The sequence below is a fragment of the Acomys minous genome (assembly GCF_964271855.1).
Source record: "Acomys minous genome assembly, chromosome: 6".
Classification (NCBI taxonomy): Eukaryota; Metazoa; Chordata; class Mammalia; order Rodentia; family Muridae; genus Acomys; species Acomys minous.
Window position 1 is genome coordinate 98,012,444 of NC_140487.1, and position 12,942 is coordinate 98,025,385.

General features: G+C 46.9%; 1 protein-coding gene across 4 annotated transcripts in view; it reads right to left on the minus strand.

Annotated features, from left to right (window-relative positions):
• Positions 1-262: 262 nt before the first annotated feature.
• NFYC (nuclear transcription factor Y subunit gamma) overlaps positions 263-12,942 on the minus strand; it is a 71,247-nt gene continuing 58,567 nt past the window's right edge. For all 4 annotated transcript variants that reach the window (XM_084784889.1, XM_084784892.1, XM_084784890.1 and 1 more), the window contains exons 6-10: positions 12,292-12,465; positions 8,791-8,949; positions 4,858-4,965; positions 2,116-2,175; positions 263-1,081 (exon numbers count right to left, since the gene is read on the minus strand). In XM_084784889.1, the coding sequence (XP_084641015.1) occupies positions 962-1,081; positions 2,116-2,175; positions 4,858-4,965; positions 8,791-8,949; positions 12,292-12,465 (621 nt within the window). In that variant the 3' untranslated portion in view covers positions 263-961. The remainder of the gene's footprint in view (positions 1,082-2,115; positions 2,176-4,857; positions 4,966-8,790; positions 8,950-12,291; positions 12,466-12,942) is intronic.

Below are 12,942 nucleotides of genomic sequence, written 5' to 3' on the forward strand. Positions count from 1 at the left end.
CTCCAGGAGAGAAGTCCCCGCGATGCCACACAGTGTGGCCCATCTATTCTGAAGAGGAGATGTGCTCTGATGAAGCTCATCTGTAAACAAGTCAAGAACCTCAGTTGCAAGCCACCGTGTGGGTTCCCTTGGCTCTGTATACGTGCTCCTTAGAAGTGGGCCACCTTTCCTGGCAGCCAACCTAGAAACAAATCAACTCTTCCACACCTATCCCAAGTGAGTGGTCCCACTAATGTCCCAGACATGGAAATAGACTCTCAAGTACCTAAAACAAGATTTATTGCATTTCATGCAGTTGGAAGTCCATGCAGCAACGGAGATGCGCACAATCTTTAATGTATTCAAAAAATAAAATAGTGGGCAGAGCAATGCACAATGTCCTAGCTCTCCTGGGTCCTGGAGAGAAGGGCTGGGAGGAAACCAGCTCTCGGTGGGGAATGAGTTCATGGCCCACGGGCAAGAAATGTTTCCACAGCTTCTGGATCCGGAGGGCTGGCTCTAGGGAAGGGGCAGAGAGGAACGCTGGTGGGAAAGGGTTTGACTTGCTCTGAGGACAGAACTGGCAGAGTGGAAACCCTACGCACCCCTAGAAGGAGGAGCACGGGCTGCTGCTTAGCACTGGCGGCTGAGTGCCCAAGCCAGAAACACACAGAGAATTTTCCTTAGCTACACACTTCAAGAAAATGCCATAAATATGTTATTTAATATTCTTGTTTCATAGCATTGGACACACAGCTCAATATACTGAAATATGATTCCTTGGAGACAAAATGGAAAAAAAATATTGCATCTTTCTGTTGTAGAATCTCAGTCCCCAGGCATGGAAAGTAGTGCACCAGTATTTTAGCCTGCAGGAGGCACTGAAGTCCCAGGTCCTCTGGTGAGGGAAGGTATGTCCCCATCGCCTGGGTCTCTATGGCAAACATGTGTTGGGTGTCCTTGGCCTTGCCAGCTCAGGCCCTCAGTCTCCAGTCACTTGGGGGGTCTGCCCATCGGAGGGCTGGTTGGCTGACTGAATGAACATGGGCTGGGTGAGCTCCTGGCCTGCAGGCATGGTGACTTGCTGGATCTGGTACAGCTGCTGCAAGAGGTAGAGAAAAGAGTGAGGTCACTCCTAGGGTAGAGGCAGGCAGCTCTCTGTAGGATTCCAACTGGGTGGGGTCCCAGATACCTTAACTACTACCCACTGCAAGGTGTCAGAGAAAAGCGGGATAGAGTAGCAGTCTTTGTAGTGGGAGGGAGACAACAGCAGCAGACACAGGAGCCATCAGACTGCCATGTGAGATAGTTTACTGGACAGGGGAGCTGCATTGCCTGAGTTGTTCATGTCTCTGTGCTCTCTAGCTAGCTCAAACTTGCTGCACTCTTTTCTGCTCTGACAACTACAAGCACTTGACCATGGTACTAACACCTTGCAAACCAGAACCTTCCCACCTCCTTTCCCCCAAGAGTTCTGTGCAAGGAAGCTCAGTTAACCCTTTACTAAAACCAAGCCTGTCAGAGTGAGACGAGTTAGGGCAGGCTAGCCTCCTTGTTTCTTGGGGTCCTTGAAAGAAACCACCAGAGGAGCTCTGGCCTAGGAGCCTACTGCTCGTCTTGGTAGAGACCAGAGGGGCCAGAGGCCAACTCCTTTCTCTTCGGGCAGCATAAAACATAAATTTGGACATGTCACCTATCTCATCCTCAGTGGACCCTAGGACCATGCTGTGAGAGGAAAGCAGGCTAGCAGAGAAGGCCCCTCTTTCTTAGGGGTCTAAGCATGCTTAAAAGGTCCTATGGTCCTTCATTTGAACTCATCTCCATATTACGTATACTGGCTTAGGAAACAGTCCTAGAGGAACAAAGAAAAACCCTAAAGACTAGCACCGGCTCTGTATGAATATCCAAGTGAACCTGGAAGAGGCACGCCCCACCCACAGGGCTTAGTTCACTCACCTAAGAGACGGCAGTGTGGGTGACATAATGCTTAAGGCTTTTTGTTTGTTTGTTTGTTTGTTTGTGGTTCCACAGCCTGCAGCTCTAAAGGCCTCCTACTTGTGTAACAGCTCTCTGTCCACAGCCCTACCCATCCAGTCTGCGTCCCTGGACCCCACCCAGCTCAGGCTGGGTCCCTACCTGTCCGTCTGTGAACTGGCTGAACTGCTGCTGCCCTTGTTGGACCTCTGTCTGTGTGATCTGTGGGACACAAAAGGAGAGATCAGGCATGTTAGCTACAGGTTTTATTAGCCCACCACATGAAGACTGAACAACACAAAGCCTACCAAGTGCTCAGAATGAGGCCTAACAGCAAGCAGGTGCACAGCGTCCTTCCCAGTCTCCCTGCACTGAGGGCTAGCAAAGCCCTGGCCCTACAAAGGCACATCAGAACCACTCTCTTCCCTCAAGGTCTGAGGCTCAATGAGAAGACACAGCTCCTCAGCTTTAAAGTTATGGCTTTGAAAAGAAGCCCTAAGTTTTTTCTCAGCAAGTGAAAGTAGATTGGAAAATCCAGGGCAAAGAGGTGAGTGGTCCCTTTTGTCCTTGGAAGGTGGGCTCCAAACCAAACCTGTATCACCCAGATTATCTGACTGCAATATGAAACACCCTGAGCAGCAGCCTTGGCCCTCACAAGCCCTCACAGCAAGTCATGAAGTACTTTTTTCCGACACTCAGTATGCACCTTCTGGGCCAAGAAGGAGAGATGTGTGCAGTAAAAAAAAAAAAACAAAAACAAAAACAAAAAACAAAAAACATTCACTCCACACACTTCACATCCTCCAGAAGGACTTAATACTGACAAGCAGAGCTAAGACAGTGGCTGGGAAGAGTTGGGCAAGCCGGGAAGACCAGGGTGTGTGCATTCAGGTCTGTGGAACATGTAATTTGCAGCAGCCTCTGGGCCAGCTTTTGGAACCATCAGAGCCCATCTATCAGGTAAAGCTTGTCCTCTCGTGTGTCCTAAAAAGGCCCAAAACAGCTCCTGCTAGCCTACCAAGGTGGCTATAAAGACCAAGAGGGGAGCGGCTGTGAAGGACGACTTCTTATTACTCCTCATTCTAGGTCTTCCTTCCTCAAGTCCTTAAGACGCTTGAGGACAGCAGCTCTGATTAACCTATACACTTCTCTAGTGGAAAGTCACTCTTGCAGAAATGCCTGAGACAAATTACAATTCTCACCGATTAAGGCTAACTGTACCTTGTGGCCAGCAAAATTGTTATTCACAGCAGCTGAAAAGTTTAATTTACATGTATTTTATCCAGCATGCACGCAACAAACATTCATTGAGCACCTACTAGGTGCCAAGCTGTAAAATTTATATCACGGAAATTTTAAGTGGCCTCAAAGTACCCACTTTTTAAATCTCCCCTTCTCCAACTTTCTGGTTTCTATTCCCCCAATTGGTCTCTGAGGAACCATAAACCCTTCTCACTTCCTTCTGTTTCCATGCCATAAAAGGTTTCTTGGATCCCAAGCATCTTAAATGCTTCTTTTGTTCGTTTTTCCAGACAAGGTTTCACTATGTATCCTTGGCTGTCCTGGACTTGCTTTGTAGACCAGGCTGGCCTCGAACTCACAGAGATACACTTGTCTCAGCCTGGGATTAAAGGCATGCACCACCACACCAACTCAATTCATATGCTTTTATTTATTTTATGCACACGAGTGTTTTATCTGTGCGTACACCTGCATGTCAGAAGAGGCCATTAGAGGACATAGATGGTTGCTTTGGTTTTTTTGGTTTTTTGTTTGTTTGTTTGTTTTTCAAGACAGGGTCTCTTTGTATATCCTTGGCTGTCCTGGACTCGCTTTGTAGACCAGGCTGGCCTCGAACTCACAGCGAGCCGCTTGCCTCTGCCTCCCAAGTGCTGGGATTAAAGGCGTGCGCCACCACTGCCCGGCAAGGACATAGATGGTCGTGAGCCACCATGTGGTTGCTGGGAATTGAACTCAGGACCTCTGGAAGAGCAGCCAGTGCTCTTAACCTGAGGCATCTCTCCAGGCCCAATTCATATGCTTTTAAAGAAAAAAAAGGTGATGGGCTCATGGGCATTAACAAGAAACCCAAGAAACTTATGCTCCCATAAGCAGGTAGTGGGGATGGAAAGGGTCCTTTAATGATTCCAGAGATGGTCCCGAGCTCAGACATCTTACTTTTGGCTCATTCCTTACATTTGCTCAAATAAGATCTTTGGAGACCTGCTGTAACTCAGCTCTGTCACCACTGTCAATAGATACATCACCAGAAATGCAACTGGGCAGACGAGTCCAGCTCTTAAACGATTGCTGCTTTTTTTGGGTCTGAGGCAAAAGGATCCATTAACAATGCATCCCCTTCACCACTGTCCCCCATGATCTGCAAAGGATGACCACGGCCCTCAGGCCCAAGGCCTGGGGTGAATAGCCCCCTTGGCACTTAGGACTCAGTCTTAAAGACTGTAAGGTAGGTGTGTGTGTGTGTGTGTGTGTGTGTGTGTGTGTGTGTGTGTGTGTTGGGGGGCGTGTTTCTCTGGCTGAGGCTATCTGTGGAGGTAGAGAGTATGCTTTTGCAAGGGTTCAAGAACACCAGGACACTACTGCCACTGGGAGCATCGCCTGGCAACCAGGCTTCCTCCAGCCTCGAGTGTACGCACGTATACTAGGCTTCTTCTGGTACTCTTGAGACCTCTCTGTTTGTTCTTTCACCCTTCAAGAGCAAAATGGTAAGAAACATTATGAAACCAATTGTGCAGTCAATCCCATCTGCCCCTGGATACCACACAGATAAAGGTTTGGGATAAATGGTTCTTGCTGAAGGATGAGGTGATGAGAGCTCTGTGTCGAGCACTCTCTTTCCTACAAGGTGGCGGCCACTGATCCTTGCCTCTGGTGTGTACATACCTGTTGGGCGTTGGTGGCAAGTGTCTGGATCTGCCCCTGCACGACTTGGGTGCCTGATACAGGCTGCGCTAAGCGGATGTACTGCAGCTGGCCGGCATTCAGCTGCACCTAGGACAGGCAGAGACAAAGACCATAGGGGACTGAGCACAATCTCCTATACACATACTTCCTATGACCAGATTTAGGGACTACCCATGCCCTCCAAGTCCCTCAAAGAAATCTACCCTGAAAAAGTCCTTTTAAACAGAGGCCAGAACAAGAAAAACACACACAAAAGAACACACCCTAACACGGCCACGTACTCATCATCTGCTGGCAGGTGGCTATTTGACCAGAGCTTATCTGAGGCTTTCCTTAGACTGCCCGATACTTCAGAACAACTGAGCTTTAAGAGTAGGCTTCTCCCATCATCTTTAGACACTGTGAACAGTTCCAAGGTTTGCTAGAAGCCCAAAACAGATGGCCGTCAATCTGAGCCATTCAGCACATCTTGGAGAAAAAGCCTGGCCTGCTTTACTATCCCTGTCCCCAAGATCCAGGACCAATGGTGTGGGTGTGGGTGTGGGCGCATGATGGGGGATCTGTGGACCTTGAAGATCCTTGATGTTCAGCATTAGCTTCTGGCCAAATCCTCCCCAGTGGAAGCAGAGTCAATAAAACTCTCACAGAAAACCCCACCATGGGATTTTGTACAAAATCCTTGGAGTTCTTTATGCTTACAACGATGCCTCAAATAACTGGTAGTACAGCAGCCTGTGTTTAATTGTGTGCTGAAAGCCTTAACTCAAGCTCTTAGAATTCCATTGTGCCGTGAACGTACTGTTGCTTTGAGCTGGGGCTGAAGGGAGGAATGAGACAGTTACTGAGATCTGTGGCTCCACAGAGATAAAGAGTTGCTGAGGATAGTGGCTGTGCATGCCCAGAGCTCTGGGGTTGAAAGTTCCTGGGAGTAGCCGGGCAGTGGTGGCGCACGCCTTTAATCCCAGCACTCGGGAGGCAGAGGCAGGTGGATCACTGTGAGTTTGAGGCCAGCCTGGTCTACAAAGTGAGTCCAGGATAGTCAAGGATACACAGAGAAACCCTGTCTCAAAAAAGGGAAAAAAAAAACCCAACAACAACAAACAAACAAACAGAAACACAAACAAAAAAAGGAAAGAAAGGTAGTTAGTTCCTGGGAGCACAAGCACAAGCCAGAAAGCACTCTCCTAGCTGTCAGCTTGCTTCTTTTGCAAGGAAGAACTTGCTCAGGCATACAGCACCACACCATTGTACTGGCACAAGCTTCTTCCTGGCTTTCAAAAGCTAACTTCATTGCAGGAATCTAACTTCCATGAGGAAAATGCTGACAGGATAAAGTTGTGCCCTACATGCAGTGCTATACCAAATGCTTCTCTGAAATGCTGGCCTCAAAGGATTTGAAGCATCAAGAAAAACAGAAGTTCCTTTAAACAAAACAAAACACACACACACACACACACACACACACACACACACACACACACACACACACACACGGCATGCACCACAGGCTGACTCTGATCTCACTACTAGCCAACACTGAACACTGATCTTCCTGTCTCTACCTCCCAAGTGCTGGGATTGAGGGCAGGCAGTTTGTACAGGATCAAACCAAGGGCTTCAGGCATGCTTGGCCAGCACTCTACTAATAGTGCTGCACCCCTAGCCCATAACTCAAGTTCTTGGCGAACAATTCCAAAGTTATCTGCTTGAGGCAAGATAGGGGAGTCACAGCACGTCAATCTGTTGAACGTCTGATTCAATAGAAATACAGGAAGTGTACTGTGACCTGCATCACTTCGTTCCAGAGCCAATAGGAACTGTTGGGAAGTTGTGCCTGAATTCCTTACCAAATCTCTATTGCTGTTTCCTGTTGACATCAAGCCACTTCTGTGGGTGAAAGTGGTTTGGAAATCTAGAAGGCGAGCCAAGAATCCTAGGGTGAAAAATTAGCGCCTTGTTCCAGGTGTAGGTAAGGCTCCTAACAATCACAGGTGGTTACGACCTTCTCGCAGGAGATGACACCTGCAACAGCCTGGGCTGCCAGGTGATCTGCTTTGTTCTTAGGCTTGAGAAACCTAGACTAGAGTTGCCCTGTGCCTCAGTCCTCTACGACACAGCAGCTCTACTGCTCCCCGTGGCTCTGCTGCCCAAATTCCTCAGCAAGCCTCTTCTTTAGCTTTCCTGAGAGAAGGAGAGGTTCGGCTTTGAAAGTCACCACTATTTCAGAACTGCTGAGTGGCCTCAAGAGTCTGGAAATGTCAACTTCTTAGAAGGCGTCTGACAGCAGCCAACATCAAGTACTGAGCTCTGTACCAAATCTTCTAACCAATACTTTGTTCCACAGAGGGGTAAAGTCCCTACTCCAAGGTGGGAACTCTGGTTTACGTGACCTTATTTTGGTTCATACAAAACATTCATACAAAAAAAAGAGAGCCATTTAAGAGGAAGGTCTTAGAGCTGGTGGCTGAAACAATGATACAAGGTAGAAGCCAGATATCTGGAATTACTAGAATGTTTGTTATGAGAGACAGAAGAGGGGAGGAGAGACGTACTTACAAACTTTAGTTTCCTAAGGTTTTGCTTGGTCTGTTACTTTATAACTTAAGAAAAGTTCCTAAGCTGAAGAAAAGGTGCCCTTTGGACTTTCTTTCAGAGAAGAAGTGGCAAAGCAAGTCCAAGTGGGCTCCTATCAACCTACATTTCATAAAGGACTATTCCACTCTTTCCCATTTTGATTGCAAAATGATCAATGTAGAGTCTTTGCTAGTGCTTAGACACTGTTTTTCTGGAGTGTGTGTGTGTGTGTGTGTGTGTGTGTGTGTGTGTGTGTGTGTGTGTGTGTGTGTGTAGGTTCAATTCCCAGTACCAACACAATAGCTCACAACCATCTCTAACTCTAGTTCCAATATGTCTTCTTCTGGCTTCCACAGGCATCAGGTACAACTGCATGGACATGGTGTACAGACATATATTCAAACAGAGCATCCGTATGTATACGAATTAAAAACAAACAAATACAGGTTAAAACAAACAAACAAAAAACCTAAGGAATAAAATCCCTCAAGGCAAGCAAGAAGCTGCAGTCTACAGTAAAGGAATGGGTGAGTTAAATGAAGGTCAAAAATAGACTTTGCTGCAGGCTGCCCTGGGAACTGACTTATGAATATGCAGCAGGTGTTATGTATGGCCTTCCCTACATACCTCCCTCTTACTCTCTGCTAATCAAAAGACAGGTCTGGGGGTGGTGAAGTGGCACCTGCTGCCAAGCCTGATGGCCTGAGTTCTATCCCTAGGACCCACATGGTGGAAGAAAAGTTGTGGTGCCCAAGTTCCCTGCCAAATACATACTGAAGCTTTCAGCTGAAACATTAAACCACTTGTATAGATGAAAGTGCCTTGAAAAATCTCATTACATACAGTTGTCCCGATTTCCAAACACATACAAAGAAGCATACTCACCTATGCACAAACAAATAAATGCAATAATAGTAACACTACTACTAACAACAACAACAACAATAACAAGCAGGGCAGTGGTGGCGCACGCCTTTAATCCCAGCACTTGGGAGGCAGAGGCAAGCAGATCTCTGTGAGTTCTAGGCCAGCCTGGTCTAAAGTGTGAGTTCCAAGACAGCTAAGGCTACACAGAGAAACCATGTCTTAAAATAACAAAAACGCAACCCCCAAGCCCCGCCAATAATAACAACAGCGATAGGCATGAGATATAGCTACCACGATTTCTCTGTGTAGGTATAGGAGGGGAACAGAGAAGAGCTACACCAGGGGTGAGGCAAAACCTGGACTGAAGCAGAGTGGAAACGAAACACTGAACAAAGCTGGGTGTGTAATGGAAATACTGACACCATGAGCTGAAAAGATCCATGCAGCTGGGGCCAGCGGGGCCAGGCTTACCGGGATCTGTTGGATCTCTCCCGTGTTGGTAATGATCTGCTGCATCACCTGCATAGTCTGTCCAGTGCTGCTCTGGGCCTGCTGGGCTTGACCCTGAGGCTGGGCCTGCACAATCTGTACCTGCTGACCTTCTCCAACTTGCATGGTCACGGGTGTAGTCTAGAAGGAAGAGTCAAGAGAGAACTGCTTGAGCTCTGGCTGAGAACCTGTCGAAGTACATTGGGAGCATACACACACTCCATTAATGCCTACATTTGTCACCCTCTTAACATGCAGCCCAGTGGATGTACAACACAGCTAGAGTCAAGTCTGAAATAGAAACAAGAAAGCCAAAGCAAGTTTCACGCTCAAGTGCAGAATAGCTACCTAAATCTACACTTAAATGCCCAGGCTTCAATTGCTGCCAACTCCGTAGTCCTTCTGTGATGGCAAGGTACATACAACATAGGAAAACAAAACAAAACAAACAAACAAAATCAAAGCAACCATGACAACTGATATAAACAGACCCATGTCACATTAGGAGCAGGTGAGTCTGGAGAGCACTATAAAACAGAGTGGAGCCTACATGAATGCATTATACTTGGGGTCCTAGACTACATCATAGACATGAAAAACACTGAAAGGCAAATAAAGTACACAGGCTCATCTCTAAGGCCAGGCCTAGTATGCATAGGCTTTCACCGTCAAGCAGCAGAGTGAGCCTTGGCCACCTAAGCCAGGCAGTTGCTATGGAACATAACACAGCTCACCACAGAAGAGAATAAAGACACCAGATGCTGCCCTCGTTCAACAGTACTCAGTAAATCAAGAGCTTCAACAGCAGAGAACGAAGAGCTCAGGTGTAAGAAACTTCTGCCTTATGTCCATGACTTGCACTTAACAGTTTGTCACTATGAAGCCAACTCTGAATCTCAAGACCTTAGCCCTTAATGTGTGTGGTTTGTTTTTTTTTCCCCCCCTTGGGAGAGAGGCATTCAAGACCGGGTTTCTCTGTATAGCTGTCCTGGAATTCACTCTGTAGACCAGATCCACCTGCCTCTGCCTCCCAAGTGCTGGGATTAAAGTGCTGCCACTACTACCCAGCTCCTTTAATGGGACTTTTACAGAGAGAAATAAACCCAGTGTGTCCGACTTGCCAGGTAGTGGGAGTGGTAAGAGATAGGTGGAACAACTACACATCAGACACGATCTGCCCTGCTCTGAGCTAAGAACCCTGCCAATAAGATGATACGGGGAATCTCAAAGCATCATGGGCTTCAAATGATGCTGTCATTCTGATGTTAACTCTCGACTACACAGGTGCCCCAGACATAATAACGTGGTAACTAAAACTATGGAGCAAGGGGTTGGTAGCTAGGAACTACAGAAGATATTTAAGAGATTACTAGGTAAGGAAAAATTACTCTGAATTGGAAGAGGAGAGACAGCAGTCTTAGTAAAAGTCTCCTTGGTGGGCTAGGACAACAGCAAACATCTCTCCTATCTGTCTAGCATGATGCTCCACCCACCTATCCCACACTCCCAGAAAAAAGAAGTTCCCAACTAGAAACAGAGAGCACTGAATGTACTTCACCACAGTTCCTTCCAACTTTGCTATAATGTATATTCTATCTTAGGAAAGATACCTGCACTCAAATTCAAACAGTCTTCACTATCCAGTCACTATGGGTCCAAAGAGGTACGACCCAGCCCCTGGACACCCTGAAGCAGCCGGGCAGCAGAACAACAGCTGGAAGGGACCAACTTCAACTTCACCAACTTCACAAGCTTTCTCAGCTCCAAGCCCAGCAGGTCTTGGTTGGAAGGAAGACAGAGATTTTTGCTGACCCCCCCCCCAAAAAAAAGCATGCTGCCAATTCATCATTGTATTCCATCAACCCAATTTTTGAGAGGATTTCTAAGGTATTTCTAAATCATTTTAGGAAATTAAGGGCTTGTGTTAGCATGTCAGCTGCCAAATCACCTATGGTGTGCCCTGCTGTAAGTAGAGCAGCCATGGGCTTCTTGGGATAATCGCCAATCAGGGCTATCCCTTGGAACCTTCTCTTTAAGCTCACTCAGTAAAGGTACAAGGCCTTTGGCAGGTAAAGCTCTCTCACTGCAGAGGCACAAACAAGATGGTCCCTGAGGCATCAGGGTGCAGCGAACGCCTGAGGCAAGGACTGGGCTATATATTGGCTTTGAACCTTGCCTGCCTAGCAGTGTCTGACAGAAAGCACTCAATATAATTCTATTTTATGTATAAATAAATGAGCAAGGAATAAACCCTAAAGTCAAAATTAATATTTAAATCCATCCACCCCAGTGTTTTTCTTCTAGGCAAATTTAGCTCTTTACTAGAATATACAAGACTCTCCAGGATGTGTTTCCTGGACATGCCTAAATATCTTCCATGCTAATTAAATTCTCACACCACTTCCTTTGCTGTTGTTCACTTTTTGTCTGTCTGCTTGCTTTACTTGTTGAAACAGGGTCTCAAGTAGCTGAGTCTGGTCTCTAACTCCTAATTCTCCCAACCCCATGTCCAGAGTGCTGGGATTTTATGTGTATGCCACCATGTCAGCTATTTCTCAACTCTAAGCCTCTGACTATGCTGGCCCTTTGAACAGCAGCACCCACTGTATTAACACTTGCAACGATCCCTCTAAAAGCTACATTATTCTCTTCAGCAGCCTTTAACCACCTTGTCTTCCACCAATTCCTCACATTTTATAACACCCTGCATATAATTCTAAGTCTGTCTTAGTCTTACTCATCCCTGTGGTGGTATAACCTTTAAAAATATTTGTATCCCCAACTAAGACTACTGTGAATTCCTTGGAAATCAGGATTGTTTTATCCATGCTTATGTCCCCAATACCTAACATAAGACTTTACTCACAGAGGATGCTCACTGATGAATAAATAAAGTAATGACTGACAGAATTTGGATTCAGAGCTCAGTACTGAGTCCTCTGCAGCCTCTCATGACTCCCAACGGATGGTACTGCTCTCAACAGTACTATGGGGGAGAGAAAAAAATCCTCTGATTACTATTGTCAAAAGAGAAGGTCACCTGACACAAATACAGAAGGACAGAGAACTGCCAGAAAGGAGAGGTATGCAAGCTGGCAATCATGCTGCTCTCCCCTTTAAGAGTACAAACTCCAGTCCTGGTTTAGACAAACAGCAGGTGTGGAGCCCACTGGAAAGACCTTATACAGGCATCCTACTACGGCTCACCGGGGCATTAGAGAATTTATTTTTCCTTCTAAAATGTATGAGCTCAAAGGGATCCTGGAGACCATCTTGTCCACTGCACTTTCCTCATCTGACCTATGAGGGAAACAAGGTGATAATTTTGCTTCTGTGATTCAATGGAGGAGAAGCTCAGGTTTCCAGACATCAAGTGCAGCACTCTGTAAAGAAATGATGTCCCCTCTCTGCACTGGTCACACCTTCCCCACCCAAACCTAAGAGTGCTGTGTTGCTAGGCAGGTACCCTCGGCACTCACAGACCTGACCCTGCTGAGGCTGTGCAATGATGATCTGGCCAGGCTGGATGGTGGTCGTGGAACTGGTGGTCTGCTGGCCTTGCTGCTGCCCCTGGACCTGGACAGCAGTGGGCTGCTGAGCCAGCGTGAAGTAGTACTGGACAGGCTCCGCAGGAGTCACAGACTGGCGCACCTCCTCCTGTCGGGTGGAAGGAGAGGCAGGTAAGGGGAAAAAAACCGACTCAGCAACCGCCACAGTGAATTTCCACTCTTCCTCCGAACAGGCTATGTGCAGTTGCCTGCCGAATGCTGAGCTCTCCACATTTGCAGTCAAAGGAAAAGTGGAATTTGAAGAGACCAGTTGTACTAAATCAAACTAAAAATAGCAGCTTCTATAAGCTTCATAGAACATACAGCCAACTGTCTGAAACACTGAGTAATCATCCATTGTGTGATGAGTTGAAAACAGGCAAATAATTACTGTAACAACAACCACGCACCAGCAGCACTTGTCAGTAGATTCTGACAAGGCCTGTGATGGAAGAACCATGCTACCTGCTAGCAATGGAGTCCCATAAAGACAGCATCCCCCATTCCAGGATGGACTTATTAAGGAGAGGGGAAATGGCCTTTTCTGGGTTAGAATTCCAGAGCCAGCTTTCCACAGCACACTGAA